The sequence below is a fragment of the Leptonychotes weddellii genome, chromosome 2 (assembly GCF_054177405.1).
Source record: "Leptonychotes weddellii isolate Sample4059 chromosome 2, ASM5417740v2, whole genome shotgun sequence".
Classification (NCBI taxonomy): domain Eukaryota; kingdom Metazoa; phylum Chordata; class Mammalia; order Carnivora; family Phocidae; genus Leptonychotes; species Leptonychotes weddellii.
Window position 1 is genome coordinate 177,542,306 of NC_138370.1, and position 24,599 is coordinate 177,566,904.

The following is a 24,599-nucleotide window of genomic DNA, read 5'->3' on the forward strand; positions in this document are numbered from 1 at the left end:
GCTCCCCAATTAAAGCAGGGTGACCGGGATGCCTGGGTGGCTCAGTCAGTTAAGAGTCTGCCTTAGACTGGAGTCGTGATCCCAGGATCCTGGGATCGAGTCCCACATCCAGTTCCTTGCTCCGAGGGGAGTCTGCTTCTCCCTCTGCCTGCCACTCCCCCTGCTTGTGCGCACTCTCGCTCTCTCTGACAAATAAAATCTTGATTAAAAAATAATATAAAAATAAAGCAGGGTGACCTTAGGCCAGCCCCTTACTTTCCATACTTCGCTTCTTCCAGAGGATCCCTTTCTCTCCAACATGACTTACAAAAAAGAGGCAAACAGGACAGATGCTGACATTAAAATGGGTTGTTTGTTTATCCTAAGTCATATGCCCATTTATTCAGCATTTACTGAGTGCCTACCATGAGGAGGCACCAACAGAGCCTGGGCTACCCAAGGCTATGAGAGTCCTATCTCCAACAGCTCATCCAACAGGGGAGAAAGGTCACATATGGCCATTGAAAGTCTAGGTACTCTGTGCTCCAAAAGGAAGGACAAGCAGTGCTCCACATCCACCAGTAGTCCACGCAAAGGTCTGAAGTCAGGACAGGGCACCACATATTTGGGGAACAAAGACACTTATTGAAGTCCACCAGAGGAGAAGAGTGAGGCTCAGGAAACTAAGATGCTTACCCAAAACTGCATACATTCTAAGGCAAGCCAGAACAACAGAAGTGTACACCAGAATATGGAGTATAAAGCTCATATTTTCAGTTCCTGCTGATTAAAGTGTTTACTTAGAAAGGTTATTTGCCCCCATTAAAAAGGGGCAGAGCAAAATAAGTTTAGATGATAAACTTCAGCATCATCTTAGCACATTCTTTTATAAGCGCTTGGTGACAAAAAACCCTCTATCTTGTGTGGCACACATTTTATTGGTGTCCATCCTCTTCTAGCACTTTTCAGTAAGTCTATCCCACCTACTTTTACATGTTTTACACTAAAGTGTCAAGCCATAAAAAAGGAAGTAACTAATTAGTTTACATTCCACCATAGGAGTAAACTTGTAAAAGCTGGGACTACTTATGGGAGGAAAGGACATCCGAGTAGGTAGGAGGCTCAACCCACTCTTAACTGAAGCCACAGAGCCTCTCACTTCTGACATCTAGTTCCTGCAGTTCTGACTTACTCTTCATTGGGCTCCTCACACTTCAGCAGGTACTTACTGTTTTAACAGTTCCACATAAATTACTTGCAGAAAACCATAAGCTGCCATACCTGGTAGCCTGTTTACCTCATTGTTGCACTCTAGTGTTTCCACAAATACGTGGCACACACGAATAAACTGCCTCTCGTTCTTCAAAATTCAGTTACTTATCTGAAACTCTTAAACTGGACAGTTCACTGCTGGAACCAGCGGCCAGTCTAATTGGTGGTAATGCGGGGGGGCGGGGAGGGGGGAGGAATTTTGTACTGAATAGATCAGAGCGCTTCACAAAAGCTCTCACAAACTCACAACCACGCAGCAGGCCCTCACTTTACCAACCATCAGCCCCAAACTGAAGGCTGCTGGGCGTCTGAGAAAATGGAAGAAAAGAAAAGGAAATGACTCAAAGTAATCGTGCTTAAGGCATGAGTCCTCTTCACTTCCAGTCGGTAGTTCAGATTTGAACTATGGCCGGCTGTGGGTAGAAGAGCACACATGAGGCACACAAGGAAAGAGGCTGTGCGCACACGGCTCGCTCCCCTCGCGTTATTGTCTGGAGTTGTGCTTTTTTAGTAGGGCTGCTCTCTTCCCACTTCAATATGGAACTAGGACATTTCCAACATTTGAAAAAAGGAAAGTTAAGATCCCAGCCGCATAAATGGGACGGCTTCTTACCTAACATCTCGATAACCTTGTTTAAAAATACACAGAACGTAGTCAAGAGAGTGGGTGCGTGGTGCCTACGGGAGGCATGTAAGCTGTTTAGCGATCAGGCACCGCGGTGTGTAACTCATTTAAAAGTCAGGGCCTGGAAAATCCAAGCGTGGGCTGTCAGCGCCGCACAACTTCCCTAACGGAGCCCCGAGTCCACGCCTTAGCAAGCCGGCCTCTCCCCCAGGTGCGGCGGAGTCCGCTCGCAGCCCCGCGGGGCCGGCGAGCGGCGGAAGTGCGGCCGTGATACTAAGTTTCCACCTGAATGTCAAACCTGGGGCGACTCCCGCCCTGGGCACGGAGGGAGAGCCGGCCGACGCCGCCGCGGGCCCACGGTCCTTTCCCCCGAAACTCAAGACCAGCCTTCTGTAAATGCCGAGATTTCCAACCGCCCTGCTCGCGAGTGGAGCCAGCCAGCCGTGCGGTCGGGGGAACGCGTTTGTGCGCGTCCTGAGGCCTCGGGGCTCCTCGGCGGCGCTGGGGGCCGGGGCAGCGCGCGCCGACAGCCACGGGCGGGGTCCCCAAACCCGCCCCGCGCCTCCACCTGCCAAGGCCCGGCCCGGCTCCAGGGCGCCCGCGCTGACCAACGGCCGGCGTCCGCGAGTGTCACCCGCGGACCCTCCGCAGACAAAAAAGCGCCTCCCCGCCGGCCCGGCGCGCCCCTCCCACCGCCGGCCCCGACCCGGGCCCGCGCCTCACAAAGGCCGGCCCGGCCCGCTCGGCGCCGCCGCGAACAAAGGCCGCCCGGCCCGCAGGCCGGCACAGGTGCAGCCGCCGGCGGCCGGGCCCAACATGGCCGCGGTCGCCCGCCGCCCGGCCCCGTTAGCCGCGGCCGCCCCCGCCCCGCCGGCCTCCCCGGTCCTCCCGGCCCCCCCCACCCCCGGCCCGTCGGCCCCTCCGCCCGTCGGCCCGCCGGCCCCTCAGCCCTTCGGACCCCGGGCCCTTCGGCCCCTCGGCCCCTCAGCCCCTGAGGCCCGCGGCGGCGGTTGGGCCGGCGGCTCCAGTGACCTGTTGTGCGTCGCATCCTCCGGCGGCGGCGGCTCTCCGGGCGCGGCGGCTCCGGCGGCGGCGGGCCGGGGAGGGGGCCGGGGCCGCGGGGGAGGGAGGGCCGAGGGAGGGGAGGGGGCGGCGGCGGCGGCGGGCGCAGCGCGGCCAGGCCGAGGCTCTCCGCGCGCGGCGCCGACCCCGCCCCCGCGCCTCCCGCCCGCCGCCGCCGCCGCCGGGCCGCCGCCGCCTCGCAGAAGCCGCGGGAAAGTGCGCGTCGCTGATTGGCTGCCGCGCTCGCGGGGCTGCGGCCGGGCTTTTCAAATCCGCGCCGGGCGGGGCGCGCGGGCGGGCGGGGCGCGGCGCGGGCGAAGACCGGCGGGGGGCGCGGGGCGGGGACCGGGCGGTGGGGGGGGCGCGGGGCCGGGGCCGCGGGACTCCGCGAGCTGCCTCAGACCAGCGCCGAGCGCGCGTCCCGCTCCCGCTACTCGGCCGGGCGCGCGCCAGGCGGCGGCTAAACCCAAAGCCCGGAGCCGGGAGCCCGAGGCCGGAGCCAGCGGGCGCGAGGTGACGTCACGAACGCGCGCCCAATCGCCGCCCGCGAGCCGGCCCCGCGCGATCGCGGCCCCAGCCGGGGCGCGCGGCGGTGGAGCGGGGACGTGGGGTCCTGGCGCCGCTCGTTCCCCGTCAGTCGGCGCGTCCTGCGCTCGCACGTGCCCCTCGGACAGCCGTCCGGTGGGGCCGGTGCGTGCGGCACCGCGGGGTCAGCTCACGAGGACCGCCAACCCGGCACCCAGGTGGTCACCCACGCCCCTACCTCGGGGGCAGGAAGAAGGCGCCCGGGACAGGAAGCGCGGTGGCGCGGGGAAGGCGGAGGTCAAGTTCCAACTGCCCCTGCACACGGAAAGCCAGCTGGAAGCCCCAGAGGAGCCCCCCGCCACAGACACACATACACACCCACCCACCCACCCACCCCACACACACACACACGCACGCCTGCGCTCCTGGAACCTACATTACAGACTTGGCTTAGATGGTCCCAAACAATGGGAAGGAGCGTGGAAAACAGGCCGGAGGAGGACTGGCCAGCACGATGGTGTTGGAGTCTTCTTGCAGACTCTCTGCAGGGTGTGCATTCAGACATGGCCCTCACCCCGCAGACTCGAGTCTGGCCTGGAGCTGGGTGGAGTGGGGAATCTGTGGTCAGCTGGGGGATGTGCCATTCCAGTGAGGCTGCCGTGGGGCAAAGGGGCAGGGCAGAAAAGGCTACCAGGGAGGCCCTCCAGGAATGCTACACCTTCGGAAAGATCACTCTGACTGTGGTAAGGACAGTGGGCTGGTAGGGTGGACACGGAGATGTGCCACTCAGATCCCCTTCCAAACAGGGTCTTCCTGCTCAGCCTCCAGCTGCCACCTTCTACGGGCGGCCTCAGCTGCAAAGAGCCATCTCACCACGGGTCTCCTTTCCCAGGGCAGCCACATCCAGTGACTGAGGGGAGGGAGGTACAAAGGCATGGTCGGTTCCTCCAATGCAGGACTCTGATAGGAGACACTACAGAGAAGTTGGCACTTCAAACTCCCCATCTTGAGCCAGCCACAAGCTGCTTCCCACCAGGAACTAGCATAGGGCAAGCCGGGGCAAGGATGAGACCCTCCCCAGTGTCTCAACTAAAAGGAATTATAGATTTGCTCACTTTCAGCCAAGAACTATATGTGAGGTCCTAATGTGTGCTGTGCCGTAGCAGGGTGCTGGAGATCCTGAGAAACCAGAAGAGACCCTTCCCCCAGCAGTCACTGCCAGAACTCACAGGGAGCTCCTGGAAAGGCATCTATCTGGGCAGTGGCTTATTCACATTTGCATTTTGCCATATTATCCCTCTGGCTGTGGGAAGAATAGGTGCCCTCTCCGGGCCCTGGATCCTTCCTTCTAAGGCACAAACTTGAAAACTGCACCTTCTAAATCCTGCAGTACAGGACAAATACCACATCTCCTCTGATTTCACAGATTTGGAATTAAATCTCGTCTTCTGGGAAAAAAAAAAAACGCATTTAGAATAGTGTGATCCATATGCAAATTTATTCAAAACATGCAAATGCCTGTTTAGATTTTTCTTAAGAAACTTATTTGGGGCTGGCTGGTCTTTTCCCGCCCAGTGCAAGCCTCGCCTGGCTCATGGAGGTCTTGAGCCCTTTTCAGCAAGTCTGGCCAGCAGGACAGCTCCCAGCCCTGCACACTCCAGAGCCCTGGCCCTGTGGGGACCATATTTCCGATTACTGGGCCCCCCACAGGTGCTCACATGTGAGGCTCTCAAAGGTGGGCTGTTGGGCGCCTGGGTGGCTCAGTTGGTTAAGCGACTGCCTTCGGCTCAGGTCATGATCCTGGAGTCCCTGGATCGAGTCCCGCATCAGGCTCCCTGCTTGGCGGGGAGTCTGCTTCTCCCTCTGACCCTCCCCCCTCTCATGTGCTTGCTCTCTCTCATTCTCTCTCTCTCAAATAAATAAATAAATAAAAATCTTTAAAAAAAAAAAAAAAAGGTGGGCTGTTGTCCCTGGGGTAATGATTCCAGTGCATACAGAGCTTGGAAATTCATAGAGCTGGGTAGTTCCCTGGCACTACAGGCTGAGAAAGCATGCTCTTGGAAAACAGGGCTCAGGCAGGTGGGTGAGGGCCCTGAGAGGCAAAGCCCCAAGCCCGGTGGGCCCAGAGGGATCCTGGCCACCCAAGGATGGCAGCAGCAGGGACTGAACCTTGTTTGGGTCTCTTTGAGACTCTTGTCATTTCTCTGGATGAAAATTCTGGACTCAAAGGCGGGTGATTACAGATGATGGAGGGCTGTCCTGCTCTGGCCTTTTTGGGGAGTTCAGCTGCCCTCCATCTCAGCTCTCACAGCACCCCTCCCACCCCAGCTCTCAGGCCAAGGCCAAGCTGGGCAAGGCCTTTAGGACCAGAGGACTCCAGGCCTGCCTGCTGGACCTGGGACAAGGCCCACAGCAACAGAACAAGAGGTCAAGATTCGTGGGGAGTCCCCTGGCCACAAGGTCTGCAGCTGTGCCGCCTCTGGTGGCCTGCCTTCCATTAACCACCCATTCTGGGCATAGAGCTCCAGAAGGCACAGTGCAAGCTCCCCTCCTTGTTCTCAGTGCAGCCTTGGCTGAAGCGCTCTCTGCCTCCCTGCTCCTCCTTGCCACAGGTCCTGCAGCTCATGGCCTGACCTCCCTGTAGGAGCTGCTGCCAAAGGCAAGGCCCAGTCCTCTTAGCCAAAGGAGCCCCATCCCCTGCCAGGGCCAGGGTCCCTGAGGGGCCAGGCTCATTGCTGTTTCCATGGGGATGCATGCACTCTGACCCCAGCCTTTCTCCATCCCTGGCCAAATAAAGAGGGCTTCCAAGTGGAAACTGGCAGTCTTAAGCCACCCCTCCTCCCATGCCCCAGGTGGCCCCTGCCTCCAAGGAGGGGAAGGAATAAAGGCCCTTCCCCCAGCCCAGGCAGAGCAGTAGGGGCAGAGGGCCTCCCCCCACCCCACCTTCCCAGAAGCCCCTTCCCAGCCCTGCCCACTCTGCTCTCCAGACTGGAAACTTACCTCTTCCAAAGCCTGGCTCTGCCTCATCTCCCACCTGGCCAAGGGCCACTTCAGTCCACGGGGACAGCCCCCAGGAGCAGGGGCCAGCAGGCAGCACTGCAAGGCTCCTTACGTCACATTGGCCAACCCTCCATTGCATGGGGGTCCCTGTCAGGCAGGGAAGATGGACATGCAGACTGAACCCTGGCTGAGGAGCCTCCACCCATCTTGCCCCCAAAAGCTGCTTCCTGGAGATTCCACCTGAGCTAGCCTAGAACTCCACCCCCACCCCCCAGGAATTCCACTTCCTACATCCCCTCTAATCCAGCCTCTCTCCAGTAGGAGGCAGCTTTCTCCCCCTCCAGTCCATTCTCTGCATTCAACCAGAATTTTTCTAAACCGACTGTGTCACTCAACTGTTTAAAATCGTGCTATGGCTCCCCAGTGCCCCTCACAAAAAACCCACTCCTTAGCCAGCCTTGTGTTGGACTTTCAGGAACGGGAAGGACGTCTAGCTCTGCCTGTCCAGCCCAGCCCTCTCCCCAGAGCTCCTAGTCTGAAGATGACTCCCCACTGGATGTCACCCCTTGGACAGCCACACACATCCACCCTAGGCAGGTATCAAATTGAACTTCTCCCTCTGTCCCCATGCCAGATCTTACCTGGGATAGTCCTTTGTCCGGAAGCCTTCTCTGACTCCTCCCAGGCTGGCTAAGTCCTCCTGGAGGGTATGCACAGCTCTGTTTATCTCCAGGTGGCACTGCTTCCTGAGGCTGGACAGCCAGTCTTCTAGTCCTGGTTCCCCTTGAACATGTTCCTTAGGGCCCCACTAAAGTGCCACAAAACAACACAAAGTTATTGTTTCACAGTTTTAAAGGCTGGAAGCCTGAAGCCGAGGCCCATGCAGGGCCATTCTCCCTCTGAGGCTCTCAGGGAGAATCTTTCCTGGCCTCTTCCCAGCTTCTGTTGATGGTGGGCAAGGCTTGGTTTTTCCTGGGCTCCTATCAGCATCACTCCACTCCCAGGCTCTGTCTTCACATGGCCTCCTCCCTGTGTGTCCACCTGTTTTCTCTTCTCTCTCTATTTTTTAAAGACTTTAAGTCAACTCTACACCTAAAGTGGGGCTTGAACTTACAACCCTGAGATCAAGAGTCGCATGCTCCACCGACTGAGCCAGCCAGGGGTCCCTGTTTTCCCTTCTCCTAAGGATGCCAGTCATTGGATTAGGGTCCACCTAATGGACTTCTCTTAATTTGATTACATCTGCGAAGACCCTGTTTCCAAACAAGGTTGCATTCACAGGCAGGGGAGTTAGGACTTGAACATGTTTTTGGGGGGACACAGTTGAACCCACAACATCTCTCTTACTAGCTGCACGACCTTGGGCAAGGGTGTGAGGCTTCCGTGTGCACAGTGTAGCAGTAGTGCAGTACCCCCCTGCTGGAGCGGCTGGGAAGAAGGAATGGCTGCTTCCCTAAGGGCACGTGCTCCCATCTGCCCCGCTGCATTCCCTCGAGAAAGCGCGGGGCACGCCTGGCCCGGGTGATGGTCCGGGCAGTCGCCGCGTGGGCGGTGGAAACCGAGCGGGGCGGGTGCAGCTGGGCAGGCAAGCTCGCACGTTCTGGCCGAAGGATAAAGAGGCGGCTTCCGGACCGGCGGAGGTTAGGGACCTGCCCCAGCGGGGAACGCAGAGCTCCCGCCGTCCTGGCCCCGCCCCATTGGCCACGCGCCGCGAGGCCCCGCCCACCGCTCTGGCCCCGCCCGCCGCCCGCTCCCGGGCTCCTCTTCCTGCCTCCGACTCTCCGCCGCCCGGGTGCCGCTGGCTGGGTGAGTCTCGCGGCTCCACGGGAGGGAAGGCAGCGATGCCTGAGAACCGAGGGCAGTGATAAGAAGACGGGCGACCTTCGCCGTGCCGCGCCGCGCCCACCCCTCCGGTGGCCCCTGCACCCCCATCCTTCTCAGGTCGAAGACCATCAGTCAGGGCGCCGGGGCCAGCGCTGCCCACTCACTCAGGCTTTGGCTAAAGAAACATTGTCTTGTGCTAAAGTAGCGCTTCTTTTTCTAATTATGAAGATTGCAAGAAATTAAAACCCAAAACAGCAAAGAGAGGAAAATTAAAGTTCTTCCCAAGCTCTGGGCGTGCCGCTAGGTGCGACTACTGGTAAAAGCTTGCGGAACGCTTTGGACCACTTGTGTCCTGGACGAGTGACTGGCCTCACCAGCCTAAGGTGGGTACTGACCAGAGACAGCAGGAGCTGCTGCTCAGAGCCAGCCTGGTGGGCAGCCACACAGAGAGCCTGGCCTCTCTTTCCCTCACTCCGGCCTCCAGCCAGATGGATCATTTTTTTATTGTAGTAAGTTTATATTTACAGAAAAGATGCACAGATAACAGTTTCCCCGTTTCCCCTTGTCTCGACAGCTTACATTTCCATGGTAGCTTTATCAAAACTAAGAAACCAACATCAGTCCATTACCACTAACTAAATTCTAGGCTTGATTCAGAGCTCACCAGTTTTCCCACAAATGTAGAAAGATTTGTCTTTAAAAACTAATTTGATTGAGGCTAGAACAGAGAATCCTGGAGCCGACTGGCCCTCCCACTGTCAACAACCATTAACATGGACAAAACAGATGAGGCAGCTGTTTTCAGGTGTGAAAAACAGGAAATGCAGTACTGCAATCCCCAGTGAAGGGACATTCGCAAGGTACACCTCGCCTACCCAGCTCTGTACTTGTGGCAGTCTCCTACCATGGCACAGGGAGATGGGGTCCAGCCAGGGCACACCGTATGACCAAGCTGAGGGGCCAGTGCTGCTGCTGGAATCTGTGGAGAGGGCACTGGAGGACCAGCAAGTGTGTCCAGGGGAGTCTAAGATGTCCCACTGTCCTTGGCTAAGGACGGGGCCGCATATACTTGGGGTGAGGCCCCCAGACTTCCCAGAGAACAACTGTTGTGGGAGCTCTGGGCTAGCTAGAGCGGACACCTTGTTCAAGCCCATGAATGTCCCTGGCATGCGGCTGAGACACTAGGATCCATGCCCTGGGAACTGGAGCCTCATCCTACAGCAATACATCCTCTAGACACATCTTGTCTGTTATTTATTGCTGTGTATCATGTTACCCCAAAACTTAGTGGTTCAAAACAATAGTAAATATTATCACACACAATTGCTTTGGTCAGGAATTGGGAATGGGCGAGACAGCTAGTTCTGTGGTCGCAGACAAGATGATGCCCAGAGCAGCCATCATCCGAAACCTTAGCTGGAGCGGCAGATAGGCTACGGAAACAGCTTTACTCAGGTGGTGCTGGCCATTGGCAGGAGGCTTCAGTTCCTCCCCATGTGGGCCTCTCCACAGGCTGCTTGAGTATCCTTCCAACATGGGCTGGCTTCCCTAGAGTGGGAATCCAAAGGGAGGAAGGCAGAAGCTGCAGAGTGTTCAATGATCGGAAAGCACACATTGTCACTGTCAAAGGAAGATAACAGAATCTAGAGACTATAGCATATCATCCACAGCAATTAATGAACAATAAAGTTACTCAGCATGCAAAGAAAAGAGATGTGGCCATTATCAAGGGAAAAAAGCAATTAATAGAAACTAACCATAAGCCCAGTTTTAGATCTGACGGAGAAAAACTTTAAGGCAGGTGTTTGAAGATATTCAATAATTAAAGGAAAATATGGTCTAATGAATGAAGAGAAACTTCAATAGAAAAAATAGAAGCTGTTAAAAAGCACCAAATGAGGGGCACTTGGGTGGCTTGTTCGGTTAAGCATCTACCTTAAGCTCAGGTCATGATCTCAGGGTCCTGGCATTGAGTCCTGCATCAGGCTCCCTGCTCAACAGCGAGCCTGCTTCTCCCTCTGCCTGCCACTTCCCCTGCTTGTGCTCTCTCTCTCTCTAATAAATAAATAAAATCTTAAAAAATAAAACTTTTAATTTTAAAGGTTTACAAAAATATACATTGGCAGTCACACTGCCTCAAGCAATCTAGCTTCCAGGGATCTGTCCTTGAATCCATTATGATTAAGTTCAGTTTTATATACAGAAACCCCTTTAAATAACAGTGGCTGAGAACAGATGGATGTTTTCTCACTCTTAGGTAAAACAAGTCCAAGGTCGGCAGTCCAGGGTCCGTCCTTTCCATCCCATCACCCACAGTGCTAGGCAGGCAGAAGCAGAAGGGTCAAGGGAGGCTGCTGAATGGTGTCTTCCAGGAAACCCAGAAACTCAAGGCTTTGTTATGGAGACAGAGAATGGGCGCTGCTGTGGGGAGCGAGTAGGCTTAGTCTCAGCCCCATAGACATCATTCCTGTGTACTCAAGGACTCAAATGAATGTCTCTTCCATACTCTAGTCCGGGCCACCACCTTGGTAGTGTAGGTTGTTCCAACAGCAAGAGAGGGCTGGAGGCCAGTACCTGCTCCTTCTGCAGTGTGTGCCTGGCTAAGGCTGCTTTCAATTGGAGGAAGGCCTGCCTTTCCCCATGGCGCTCAAAGGTGTCTGGCTCTTCCACCCCAAGGGCCTTGCCCTCCAGCGTCACTTCAGGCCCTTCTCTTGGGCTCACATTCTAGCTTTGCCATGGCCAATAAATGCAAGCCACCCACCACCCACTGTGAGCATCCCTCTCTTGCCAGCTCACTTGCTGTGGTACCGGACTCCCAACGCCCTCCAGGACCAGCAGCCCCCACAGGCCAGTGGTCTGGCCACTTTCCACTGTCCTCAGCTGCTCCCTTTTCCTCCCTTCCCCTCATCCCCAGTTTAAATTTCCCAGTCAAGCCTTATGGCCACTCTTTTGCACACATCTTAAACTCCACTGTCCTTCTCTTCCTTCATCACACTTCTGAGCAAAACTCCAACCCTGTCAAATCCAGTTTCACCTGCTCTGAGACTGATCCTGGCTGCAGTACAGCACACAGCTGAGTCTTCCTCTGATACCCTGATCCGTAACCTGACCCCTAACCTGATTCCCTAACCCGATGTCTAACATGGCCCTCCCCCCCACACCAGGTCCCTAACCTGACTCCTGACCTCACCCCTAGGCAGATTCTCTATCCTCCCTAGCTGGGGCATTTGTGCTGCCTGAATATTCCACTCTGTTTCTCTGGACTCCTGTCACTTGTGTAAACATGGACCGACTATGGAAGATTATGTTCAATTTGTGGGGAGCACAGAAAAAAGAAAAAGGCCCGTAAAAAAAGAGAAGAAAAAAACCAGAGTCCATGATATAAAAACAGACCCACTGTGCCAGGATTCTGTGCACTTGGACTGCTGCATGAGTAGGTGGGGGGCAGGAAGGCGGCCATTCACGTGGCATTAAGGGTATGGGTAGCAAGCTGGCAGGATCCCAGATTTTTACTTGTTTTTTAATTATTATTTTTATTATTAAGTAAGCTCTATGCCCAATGTAGGACTTGAACTTGTGACCCCCAAGATCAAGCGTTGCATACTCTATGGATTGAGCCAACCAGGCACCCCTCTACTTGTTTCTTTATATTTCTTTTATTTTTAAAGATTTTACTTATTTATTTGAGAGAGAGAGAGTGCGAGTGCACAAGCAGGGGCGAGAGGCAGAGGGAGAAGCAGACTCCCCGCTGAGCAGGGAGCCCGAGGTGGGGCTCGATCCCAGGACCCTGGGACCATGACCTGAGCCGAAAGCAGATGCTCAACCAACTGAGCCATCCAGGCGCCGCTTTATATTTATTTTTATAAACTTAAAATGCTTATAACAAGCACATGTTCTTTAGCTAATTAGAAAAACCAATAAAGGGGGGGCGCCTGGGTGGTTCAGTCATTAAGCATCTGCCTTCGGCTCAGGTCATGGTCCCAGGGTCCTGGGGTCGAGCCCCGCATCCGGCTCCCTGCTCAGCGGGAAGCCTGCTTCTCCCTCTGCCCTTCCCCATGCTTGACTTTCTCTCAAATAAATAAAATCTTAAAAACAAAAGAAAAAAGAAAAACCAATAAAGGTATTGTTAAAAATGACTTTCTCCAAAATTCCACCCTGGCAGTGGACCTGCAGAAAGCATCACAGACGGGTGTTCAGAAGCACCCCCTCTATAGAGACCCTATTTTTTCTTCTCTCTCTCATGCAACCTAGCTGGGTCACAGGTGAATCGTGCCAAGGGCAAGTGAGCTTTGTTGCCTTATTTCCTCACACCTGGCCCCTGGGCAATACAGAGGCAGATGGGGCCTTTCCCCCATCCATTGTCCTTCAAAGTCCTGCAGACACTAACAGCATTGTTAGGGACCAGCTTTGATTCTCACCCACTCTGTGGAGCCTCCCTCCCTGCCCCTTGACGGCTTTGGAACAGAGCCTTTGGGAGCTGAGGGCCAATGTCAGCTACTCAGCTACCAGCACTAACACAAGCGTTCTCCTACACTTTGGGCGTTGGAAGGCCAGTCCTGTCTGATCCTGAGCACCTATTTGCCCTGACTCAGACCTGATCCTGGGATGGGGGACAAGAACTGTCCTTCCTTATTCCACCATTGCCTCCTGGGGGATGTACAGGAAAGGAGCCTGGCTTTATGTTCTTTTGACCTTGGAGGCCTCAGTTGCAGGCATCGACCTGCTTGGGTTAACTCTGAGTATGACGTCTGTAGCGCTCACTGCCCAGTGCTAATGCAAGCACTTCTATCTCCCAAGTGCCCCGCACTAACTAGCTCCATCTTCTCCCACCTCAGCTGGGGACTCCAGGCCTATCCCAGCTCAGCATCTGGCCGTCCTGGAAAGGAAAACCACTGCGGGCAGGCTATTTCTTCCTGATGGCGAGGGCTGAGCCTCCTAGGGAGACATGCCATACAACCAAATTCAGTCTCTCAAGAGCGGGGAGCCTGCTAAGATTAGGAGTTCCACGCTGCGCAGCCCAGAGAACAGATTTGCACTGAGTATGCACTGCCGGACCTTCCCTAAGCGGTACCCTGGGATTAATTACATCAGTGAACAAGAGACAAGCAGACGAGGCCAGGAGGAGGCAAGAGGCCTTCCAAGCAAAGCATGGCACGGGGAAAGCAGGGTGGCTAGTCCCGAGGAGGAGCCTGGGGCCCCCGCGCTGGGAGCGCAGGCTGGTGGGAGTGGCCTGCCTGGGAAGACCATGTCCCCTGGGCCCCAGGGGCCGCCCACCCCATTTCCCCCGGCCTGCTTTCCCTGCGTCACCTCATCCGTCCCCGCAGGACCATTGCGAACATGACCCCATCCTAGGAAAGAGGGGGTGTGGGCTCAAAGGTCCGGGCTGGGTGGAAGGCCTTCTGGGAGCAGGCGTGTGAGCGTTCAGCTGGGCGGGTCAGGCCGCGAGGTGGGGGCGCCGCCCTGGGCCTGGACCCGGGGAGGGCCCTTCGAGACTTCGTGCGCTGGCTCGGAACGGGACCGACAGCTAGCAGGAGCTCGGCCACACAAGCCGGTCCGTCGGCGTCCCTCCGCGGGGCCCTCCCCCGAGTGCCCCAAGAGGCCCGTGCCTCTCCGCGTCGACCCGCCACCGCGGCGACACGGAAGGGCCCAGCACGCGTGCGCGGCCGGCGCGACGGGCCCCAGAATGCCGCGCGGCCTCGGGGGCTGGCCGTCGCGGGGCACGCCGGGACCCGTAGTTCGCGGCGGCGCGAGTCCGCCCCGCACTTGGCGGGCGGCGGGCGCCCGAGGGGCCCAATGGGAGCGGAGGCCCGGCCGCCCCGCCCCGCGCCGCCGGACGCCGTGAGGGGACATGGCTGCCGCCGGTGCCGGGTCCTTGAGCTGAGCGTCCGCCGCCGGGAGCCAACCGCCGCTTTCAACCGTCCGCGCGAGCGGGCCGAGGCGCCCGAGCAGCCGCGGCCTCCGCGCAGGAGGAGGCAGAAGCAGGAAGCCGGAGCGGCCGCCGCGACCGGGCACATGGCGTCCATCTTACTGAGGAGCTGCCGCGGCCGGGGGCCCACCCGCCTCCCGCCGCCCCGCGCCGCCGCCCCGAGGGGTAAGCAGCCGGCGCTCCGCCGACAGCGCGGGGCTGGGGGCCGGGAGCCGGGGCCGGCGGGGGCCGGGAGCCGGGGTCGGCGGGGGCCGGGTGGGGGCTGGGACAGGGGCTGGGGCCGGCGGCGACGGGGCACCGGGGCCTGGGGCCGGGGCCGGGGGCTGGGGCCTGGGGCCCGAACCAGGGGCGTTGGGAGGACAGGAGCAGGGGGCCGGATGTCCGGGCGGGCGGCCGAGGGCTTCGGGCCCCAGCTGCCGGGCTGGGCACCCCAGCGCCCGGCGGCGCTCTGGTGGCTGGGTGGGTGGGTCGGGGCGCTCGGACGCGGCCCGGGGCTGGGGTCACGCCGTGCTGGGACCTTGGGCCGCCTCGCCCCTCAGCCCCGCCCTGGCCAGCCCGTTGTCGGGGTGTGGGTGCCGCGGGCGGGGCGGCGGCCTGTGACTCACTCGCGCTGTGACCTTAGCCGCCCGGCTGCTGGCCGCGGCGTCCTGAGCGGGGTTTGGAAAGTTTTTTGAAGGGAGCGCGCTGACGGTCAGCCCTAGGACTGTCTGGGCGCTCCTGTCGTGGTTAAGCTTGGTGGAACGTGGTGTTCACTCACGAGGATAGTCGTGCCCTTGGGCCACGTTTAGGACTCTTGAGGAGAAATGGCCAGGGTTTGGCAGACACGAACGAGCTGGATCTGCGGACCTGTAGGACATCCGTGGGGCCCATATCCTTCTAGTACTCTTGGGTGTCTGTAGAGGGGCCCCAGGCCTTGCTGGGCATGGTCCCAGGCAGGGCCCTTGGTATCCCCAGCCTCAGTGACCATACTGTCTACGCAGAGATCACACCTAACTCGGGGCTCTTAGGGGTCCACATGTCAGTAGCCCAGACTCCCTTTCTGATTCTTCTTATATATTAACCTTTCTGAGTTTGTTCCTTATCTGTTAAGATTAGGATTTCTCTTATGAATATTAGAGACTCAAGTGAAATGTATTTCAAAGTACTTTACGATTCACAAAAACACCCCCAAGAAACATAATTCTTGTAATTTTTAACATAATGGCTGGTTGGCTGCTTAGAACTCTGGAGCCATGGGAAGGGCACTGAGCAGCCGGAAGTGACAGTGTGAATAGTCTGGGTGTCCAGGTCCCTCTGTTGTTAGAGTTCTCCTTGTATCTCTTCTAAGCATGGTAATAAAAATACTTTGGCCACTTCATGTTTCTGTAGTAGTTCACGGTTTAAAAGTGAGCTGAATTATGGGGCGCCTGGGTGGCTCAGTCGTTGGGCGTCTGCCTTCGGCTCGGGTCATGATCCCAGGGTCCTGGGATCGAGCCCCGCATCAGGCTCTCTGCTCTGCGGGAGGCCTGCTTCTCCTTCTGCCTCTCTCTCATAAATAAATAAATAAAATCTTAAAAAAAAAAAAAAGGTGAGCGGAATTTGTTTTTGTGATTGTATCATTTTGGGAGCACAAATGTTTCTTGTAGTTAGTTAGCACTGTTCTTTATTATACAGGAAGGGGCTGAGAGTGGCTCAGACATTGGGTTTGCTGTAGGACCAACAGGGAATCCAGAGTCCTGGAGACCCAGGACTGGACTTCGAGTCCAGTCTTGGACCCTCCAAAACACTCCGATCTGGGCACAGGGGCCCTTTTCTGCAGCACATTTCCTCAGTATTAACCTTTTCTGTCAGTGTGGTTCATTGTCACAATTAGTAAACCAACATTGGTACATTGTTATTATCTGAGCTCCATACTGTGTTCAGATTTCTTTTATTCTGTCCCACACTTTATTCTTATTTTTTTTACTTTGTTATTTACATACTCTCTATTCGCATTTGTTTTTTTATTAGTACCTTACCTTTATTGTGCACATTTTAATTCTGATGTCTTGCTGTATCCCAGGACCTTATCCAGGACACCACATTACATGAGGTTGTTATTTCTCCTTAGTCTTGGCTGTAATACGTTTCTCAGGCTTTCCTTGACAGTTTTGAGGACTGTTCAGCTCTATTGTAGAATCCCAGCCTTCAGGGAGGAGAGGGGGTCTGGGGATTGAAATCGATTGCCTGTGGCTTAGGGTATAATCAGTCATGTCTAGGTAATGAAGATAAGAAAAGAACTCTTGAATAGGGAGGCTTGGGGAGCTTTGGAATTGGTGGCATCTGTAGATGCTGACCCCACAGGGACAGAGGCTCCTGCACTCAGGAGTCTTCTACACCTTGCACTATGTACCTCACCATCTGGCTGTTCCTCATGTCCTTTATAATAAACTGTAATAGGAAATAGAGAATTTTCCTGAGTTCTGTGTTGTTCCAGAGAATTAATAAAACTGAAAGTGGTGGTGGGAACCCTCATATTTGTAGCTGGCAGAAGTGTGGGTGACCTGAGAACCCTACTTGCAACTGGTGGCCGAAGCGGAGCAGTCTTGTGGGACTGAGCCCTTAATAACCTGTGGGTATGCACTAACTCCGGGTAGGGTCAGACAGAACCTAATGGTAGGCTGCCCAGCTGGGGCCAGAGAGTTGTAGAATTGGTTGTTGGGGGGAAAAAATTAAAGGGACTTCTAGAAGGAGGGAATGGCCCATCTGTGGCCCATATCCTGGAGTCCTCTCCCCACCCCATCCCTCTGGAGTGGGCTCCTTAGAGGGCTGGGGAAGCCTTCAGAGTGGGGAGATTGTGGGAAGGGGCCAGGTAGGACAGGGGATGTACAGTTCACACAACATAGTGATAGGAGGGCAGGCCAGGGAGCTGTGACAGCTTGTCTCCTTGCTGGGGGGGGAGGTGCAGGACCAGGAGCCATTGCTGAGCTATGTTCTTGGGGTGCGGGGCTGGCCCAGGTCTGGGACACTTCTGTTTGGTCCTCAGCTGGGGTGAGGAGGGCTTGGTGTGACTAAAAATGTAATGTTGGAAATATAAAAGATGATGAATCATGGTAACCACTTGGGAGCCCAGACCCCAGCTTTAATCAAGGCTGTCACCTGTCCTACAAGGTCCTAAATTTGATGGGAATAGCCTTCTACACAGGAGAAGTTGCCTGTGATGACCCTGGGCTCCACTTGAGATACATGAAGTGACAAGTGGAAGTCTTTGTCTCCAGAGGGTCCGCTGGGAGCAGCTCGGGTCTCCCCTGCCTGGCCTGCTTGGAGGGTGTCTTGGAGCTGGCACCTGTCCCCTGCTGTGCCCGTCTTCTCTCCTCCCTTCTCACGCTGGCCGTTGGAGTGAGCCCTCAGCACTCTGCACCTGCTCTGTGCTCTCCTGCTGCCGGAGGGTCTTAGGATGCCAGCCTGCCTTTCCAGCCTTGCTGCCTGGCATCCTCTCAGCACAGTGCCTCTGGCCCCACTGCCCCTAGTATCTGTCTCGTTCCCTCCACAGGTGGTTTCCACAGCACAGGGTTTGATCACAGGTAAGCCTGAGCATTGGTCATGAGAACGAACTCTGAATTTATGCTACGGAAGCCACGTTGAATTAGAAAAAGTGTCAAAAAATACATCAAAATCCATGTGCTGTACATTCATCAATGGTGTTTATCCAAGAAATAGCTTGCTCTTGGCATTTGTTTTACCAATAATTCTCATAGCCCTCGCCCCCTCCTGTGGGCAGAGAAGGTGTTGGGTTGTTTGGATGGGGCCCTTGCTTGCTCTATGGGGCTGTCTGTGCGTTGGGAGTCCCGTGCAACCTGGCATCAGCTGGAGCGAGTAGGGAGTGGTCCTGCCTGGGGAGACCCCCAGGCCTGGGCTCTGTGGACCCTTGGCTGGTGGAACCTGGTGTCCCTGGTTGGGGTGTTTGAAGCCGGGGGCTGCCTCAGATTCCCCTTCTTTCCTAAGGCTACCCCAAGACCCCGTGTTCCTAACTGGACAGACCCTTCACTTGCAACACTCTGAAACCTTCCAACACTCAGAACAGGCTTCTAGAAACTTACTCTGCAAAGGAGAGTCTAAAAGGTGGTATCCGTCTACAGCCCGTGATTTGAGACTTACATCTTGTTTTCTCCTCGTCTTTGTCGTAGGTAGTCTGGGAGATCGTGCCTGTCTCGGCTGTGCCAGCACCGTGGGGCTGATGAGCCACCTGTAAGTCAACAACGTTACTGTATGTCCAGTGGAAGTGGGAGCTTGAAAATGCTTGACTGATGTGTGACTCCTGATTTTGGGGAGACAGTATATTCTACCTTCCTGTTCTTTGTTTTTATTTCTTTTTAGCCTTTATCTTTGTATTTTGAAGTATATAACCTCATACGTTAGTGGATCCTTGGAAAATAAACATTCATAATTCCAGTACTTGTTGTAAATATTACTACATTTCAGTGTATTTTATTCTGGTCTTTTTTTCATATGTCTGTTTTTCAAAACAGACAGTGCTGTGTACTTACCATGCACTGTGTGCTTTTCCACGCTCCCACGTCTGTTGTTGTCGGTGGCTTTTCATGCACTTGTGCAAAGAGACATAGGATGTGCCTCCAGGCAGCATTGTAGGTGTTGGACTCTGCAGTGAACACATTAGACCCTCCCTTGAACCCCATTTGGTCCTTCGCAGAGCATCATGTTGAGTGACTGCTGGCCACAGGGCTCTCCCCCACCTGGTTCTGGGGACATGCCTGGAATGTGGTAGACTTAGCCCTTCCCCATAGTGGTGCTTTTGCAAGGCTGGAGGGCTTCCTGGAGGAAGTGGCATCCATACTTCCCTGTGCACTGTCGCACATGGACTCGAACTTCCCTCGGTTCCTGTGCTCTCCCACCCACCATTCCCCCTATCCAGCATCCCCGAGCATAGTTTCCTTGTGATGCCCTCCCCCACCTGCGTGGTCAGATGCCCCGACCTCTCTCCTGACTCCCAGGCCCTTGTCCTCTTGCCCCAGAAACCCAGAGTAGAGCCCATCTCTCCCTTCGGACATCTCTGATTCTTCCAATTGGAGAGTGCAGACCTCTTCCCAAGTGCCCCTCACAACCATGGAGCCATGGGGTCTTCTGAGTTTTCTTACTCATTTGAGATGGTTCATTTGTCACCTCATCTTGGCTCTAACACTTTTCTGGAGAATGCCTTCCTGGAACAGATTTAATTCCCTAAAATAAAAACTATGTAAGTCATACACGAAAACTTGGTTGATGGTAAAGCAAAATTGTGCTTAAACATAGCGGGCTTGCGAGGCTTTTCTTGCATGTGTGAGTGTCTCTGTGGAGTGGGGTTGGCACACATGCAGGGTATGGTGGGGACACAACAGAGTCTGTTTCAAACCCCCTCCCAGCAGCAGTCCCTGCTGGCCCCTGCCTGTTGCAAGAGTACTCCCACCTGGCTCTTGGGTTTGATTTTTTTTTTTTTTAAGATTTTATTTATTTGAGGGGCGCCTGGGTGGCTCAGGTGGTTAAGCGTCTGCCTTCGGCTCAGGTCATGATCCCAGGGTCCTGGGATCGAGCCCCGCGTCGCTTCTCCCCCTCCCTCTGCTTCTCCCCCCTGCTCATGTTCTCTCTCTATCTCTGTGTCTCGAATGAATAAATGAATTTAAAAAAATCTTTTAAAAAAATTTTTTACTTATTTGAGAGAGAGCACAAGCCTGGGGAGCAGCAGAGAGAGGCAGACTCCCCGCTGAGCAAGAAGCCCGATGTGGGGCTCCATCCCAGGACCCTGGGATCATGACCTGAGCCGAAGGCAGACACTTAACCACCTGAGCCACCCAGGGGCCCCAATCATGGGTTTGATTTGATTTGATTTGATTTGATTTTTTAAAGATTTTATTTATTTATTTGACAGAGAGAGACACAGCGAGAGAGGGAACACAAGCAGGGGGAGTGGGAGAGGGAGAAGCAGGCTCTCGCTGAGCAGGGAGGCCAACACGGGGCTCAATCCCAGGACCCAGGGATCATGACCTGAGCCGAAGGCAGCCGCTTAACCAACTGAGCCCCTCAGGTGCCCCCCCCCCCTGGGTTTGATTTTAATTAGATTTCTCTTTTGACCAGTGTAAGATGTTGTCATGAACTCTTTATGATGTGGAGCCATTGATGAATGTGCATAGAACATCTTTACTCTTGCCAAAGTGTGCATTTCTAGATAATTCTAAAGCAAACTGTAATCTGCGGGTAACCTTTCAGGGGCATGGGGCCCAGTGTGAGGCTGGAAACTAGCTGGTGATCCTGGGGTGCAACTCATGCTTGCCATAAAGGATGTAGCCTCGTAAGGCCAGCTCTTGGGTTTTTTTCAAGACAAGCTGGAGGTCTGGGTTTTTGTGTGAAGTCTCTGGTTTCTAGGTACTGACCTCTAAGGCAGATTAGAGGACTGCCATGTGGACTGGTTCACCTGCATGAGCCACCATGGGGGTGGGGGAGGGGAGCCTACAGAGCCTTCCGCGCCTTTTCCTCTTACATGGGGGTGCTCGTTGTGTCTGGGTGGCCTACACCTGACGTTTGCCCTGGTGAGTCCTGCTGGCTTTTACCTGCAGGGGACCAGGCCTGGAACACCTCCTTTCTGGACAGTCTTTCTGGGTTTACTTTTGAATTATTTCAGTTTTAAAGTGGTCTTTTTGGGATTGTAACTGGAGTGTCCTCAAAACAATAAAATCGGGGCACCTAGGTGGCTCAGTCTGTTAAGCATCTGACTTTGGCTCAGGTCATGATCCCAGGGTCCTGGGATCGAGCCCCGCATCGGGCTCCCTGCTCGGCGGGAAGCCTGCTTCCCCCTCTCCCACTCCCCCTGCTTGTGTTCCCTCTCTCACTGTCTCTCTCTCTGTCAAATAAATAAAATCTTTAAAAAAAAAACAACATAAAATTATTTGGGAATATTAACTTAAAGGCACCCACAGTTTCCCAGAGGGTAAGCTGTTTTCTTTAGTAAGACCTTCTCTCTGTTTCAGGAAGAGGTCTGTCATTTTCTTTTTATTTTTTTTTTAAGATTTTATTTTTATTATTTATTTGACAGAGAGACACAGCAAGAGAGGGAACACAAGCAGGGGGAGTGGGAGAGGGAGAAGCAGGCTCCCCGCAGAGCAGGGAGCCCGATGTGGGACTCGATCCCAGGACCCTGGGATCATGACCTGAGCCGAAGGCAGTCGCCTAACCGACTGAGCCACCCAGGCGCCCGAGGTCTGTCATTTTCTTTATCTGGGCCACACCCGCTACCTTTAAGAAGCGCCCAGACATGTTGGGTTTGGTGTCGATGGACCTCCTTTTTCATTCTTTTTCTAAGTGATTATTGCTGGCATGTAAGTCACCAGTCTTCTTGTGTCCAACCACTTCTCACAGCTCGTTTCTCATACTCTCGCTCACACGGTACCACCTGTCCTCGGTGGCAGGGCCTGCGGGGGCACGGCGCCCTGTGAGGCTCCTGGTGTCCGTGCTCCTGCCACTTGCCTGCTCCGTCTGCTGCCGGGCCTGGTGTCAGAGCGGCTGCAGCCCCTCCTGCGTCGTCACTCCAGCCGATCGGGAGCGTCCAGTGTTTGGTCTGTGTAATGTTAGCTTTTGTTTTCAGTACTCTGTGCCCTGTCTTTTTATTCTTACTGTACTAAAATGTTTTTATTAGGGATGGACGTCGAATTTTTCAAGCACCTTTAAGAGTCAAATGTACCTGCATTTAAGATTCATATTAAAATATAAAAACTGCTTTATTAATACAAATTTTTTATAACTAATAATTTTCAGAAAGTTAAGCGCTTTCTTTAGAAAGTGAAGCAATGCAGGGCACCCGCTGGCTCAGTTGGTGGAGCAGGTGACTCTTGCTGTCAGGGTTGTGAGCTCAAGCCCCAAGTTGTCTGCAGAGCTTACTTAAAAATAAACAAAAGAAGACTATAGGGAAAAAAAAATGTTGAGCAATGGGAACTATAAAGCTGTTTGGCTGAATACCTACATTTCAAATGAGAGATTACCGGTGAGAGTTGAAGTCTTTATCAGTCTCAGCATCCTGGATATGTTGCTTTTCCTTTTGATGACTCAGTATAAGAAATACTGAGCCACATGGATAAGGACAGGTGACCCCTGAACAATGCAGGGAGGGGTCTGGCGCCGACCCCTGGGCAGTGGAAGATGCACATACGACTTGACTTCCCCAAGCTGAACTGCTGCTAGCCAGCTGTTGACCAGAAGCCTTGCTGAACATAACGGTCAGTTCGCACATATCTCATGTATCATGTGCTGCGTTCTTACAATAAAGCAAGCTAGACAAAAAACCGTAAGGAAAATGTACTTACAGGACTGTCCTGCCTTTATCAGAAAACCTCCACGCATAAGTGGGTCCAGCCACAGAAGTCCGCGTTGTTCTGAGGCCAGTGTGATTCTCTCTATTGGTTCTTTTGCGATCTCAGTCTTCAGCTAAAATGGTCCAGACCCCAAACGGTGAGCAGGTGAGGAGTTTCTGATCCAAGACAATGTCATGGGCATTGTCTGGCTGCTCTTGACCTCCTTTATCATAAAAATAAAGACAGCAAGGGAGCACCTAAAATTGGGAATAAGCAAACTAACTCGTTAGTCCTGGAGCTCATTCCATAGGAAGAGTGGGGCTGCCGTGAGGCTCTTTCCAGAGTCTGGTGCAATGCGAGTGCTCATAAGACGGGCTGCCGAAATGCGAAAATGGTGGTGCTAGCTGCTTCCCCGGGCCCTGGAGTGCTCCTGGCACAGGGTGTGCTGTTGTGGGGCCTCGAGGGCTCTGACAGGTGTTGGGATGTTGCAGGCAGTGGTCTCCGGCTCCCCGGCAGAGGGGCCCCTTGTCCTGTAGGCAAGCGCTGTTTCACCTCTTGTCTCTGGGCAGAGAGATGGCCTGCGCTGGGTCCTGGTACCTGTTGCTCAGTTGTCGGTCTTTGCTTCCCTTCTTGCTGCTGGTGTCACTTTGCCCTTGCCGGCATCACGTCCCTGAAGAATGGAAGGTGGCACGTGGAGGCTTGCTATCCTCCCTGGCCCAGCCTCAGGCCATTGTCTGGGTGAGCTGTCCCCTCAGGAACGGGACGTGTTAGGAGTCGAGTGGGCACAGGAGTTCTGCCGTTGACAAGAGTTAGGGAGGTGCCACGGGGAGAGCCGGTGCGGGTCCCTTTGCCTGCCGTGCCCACCCTGTGGTTGTGCGGCTGATGCCACAAGGCACGGGAAGTGCTGACCCCGTGAATGCGTTCTTTTGCCAGGCACGACTTAGTTTTTCTTTTTTTTAAGATTTTATTTACTTATTTGACAGAGAGAGAGAGAGCACAAGCAGGGGGAGTAGCAGAGGGAGAGGGAGAAGCAGGCTTCCCGCCTGAGCAGGGAGCCCGATGCAGGGCTCGATCCCAGGACCCTGAGATCATGACCTGAGCCGAAGGCAGACGCTTAACTGACTGAGCCACCCAGGGGCCCCACGACTTAGTTTTTCTCTCTTTTTTTTTAAGATTTTACTTTTAAGTCCTCTCTCCACCCAGTGTGGGGCTCAAACTCACAAGCCCGAGATCAAGAGTCACATGTTCTGCCTACTGAGCCAGCCAGGGTGTCCTTGGTTTTTCTTTTCTTGAAGGTGGCAGCAAGTTGTGTGTGTTGAGGTGGACGTAGGCATCAGCAACCTAAAGTAAAATGGGTAGCTTCGATAGGAGCCCCCAAGCTCTAATGCCAATAGCCTGTCCTCTAGTGACTGCGAATTTCTTGTTGACACGCTGCTTTTGCCCGGAGTGGGTTTTCCCCACTTTGAAGGGAAAAAAGAGGAAAAGCAGGAGAAGGACAGGGGCCTACTGACCCTGTGTGGGTGGGGCGGGTGCGCGCTTCTCGGGAGCAAGGCCGAGCCAGGGGCTCTCGTGAGCTGGGGCAGAGCAGGGCCCCAGCTGCCCATGGGAAGGCAGCCGTGTGCAGATTAGTATTATTTTGACGAATATTTTTAAAATAACAGATTATGCAATTTTATGCTTTTTGAAAATAGCTAAACCTTTCTGGCTAGATTGCTAGTAATGCTAGTCTCTAGTGTGCGTGAAGATAGCCAGATCTTGGAGCATCACTGGGCCCAGCTGGATACACCAGGTGCTCTTCTGCTTGCTCTGTTTTCACGAGTCTGTCTGTGCCTGTGGGCCGCCCCCTGCAGCTGCTGACATCATGCCTTCTCAGGGAAGCCACTTGCTTCCTTTTGCTAATTGAGGGTTGGAAAATGGGATAATTAAGTTTGACAGGGATAGGAGGTAAGGTTTTTTCCTGTGTGTGGGCATTGTCATCGCCCGCACTGGGAAGTGAGGCCGAGGCGCGGAGGGCCCAGGCTGTGGCCACGGTTTCACAGCCCCACGTGGCTGAGCAGCTCTGCTGTGCTCCGTGCAGCCTGCCCCTTCCAGC

The 24,599-nt window shown here is 54.7% G+C and overlaps 1 protein-coding gene and 1 long non-coding RNA gene across 4 annotated transcripts in view; one reads left to right on the forward strand and one right to left on the reverse strand.

Annotated features, from left to right (window-relative positions):
- Nucleotides 1-9,528: 9,528 nt before the first annotated feature.
- On the reverse strand, nt 9,529-13,929 carry LOC145720248 (uncharacterized). The gene is made up of 2 exons (XR_014143134.1): nt 13,595-13,929; nt 9,529-9,907 (listed from the first exon to the last, which is right to left on the reverse strand). It is a non-coding gene; the product is annotated as an uncharacterized LOC145720248 (long non-coding RNA).
- A 133-nt stretch (nt 13,930-14,062) lies between these two features.
- The window catches only part of LETM1 (leucine zipper and EF-hand containing transmembrane protein 1), a 38,895-nt gene continuing 28,358 nt past the window's right edge, over nt 14,063-24,599 (forward strand). For 2 of the 3 annotated variants that reach the window (XM_081812776.1, XM_081812777.1), the window contains exons 1-2: nt 14,063-14,378; nt 18,359-18,419. In XM_081812776.1, the coding sequence (XP_081668902.1) occupies nt 14,081-14,378; nt 18,359-18,419 (359 nt within the window). In that variant the 5' untranslated portion in view covers nt 14,063-14,080. Of the gene's footprint in view, nt 14,379-18,358; nt 18,420-22,654; nt 22,673-24,599 lie in introns of those variants that run through there. The other variant, XM_081812778.1, reaches the window with a different exon arrangement.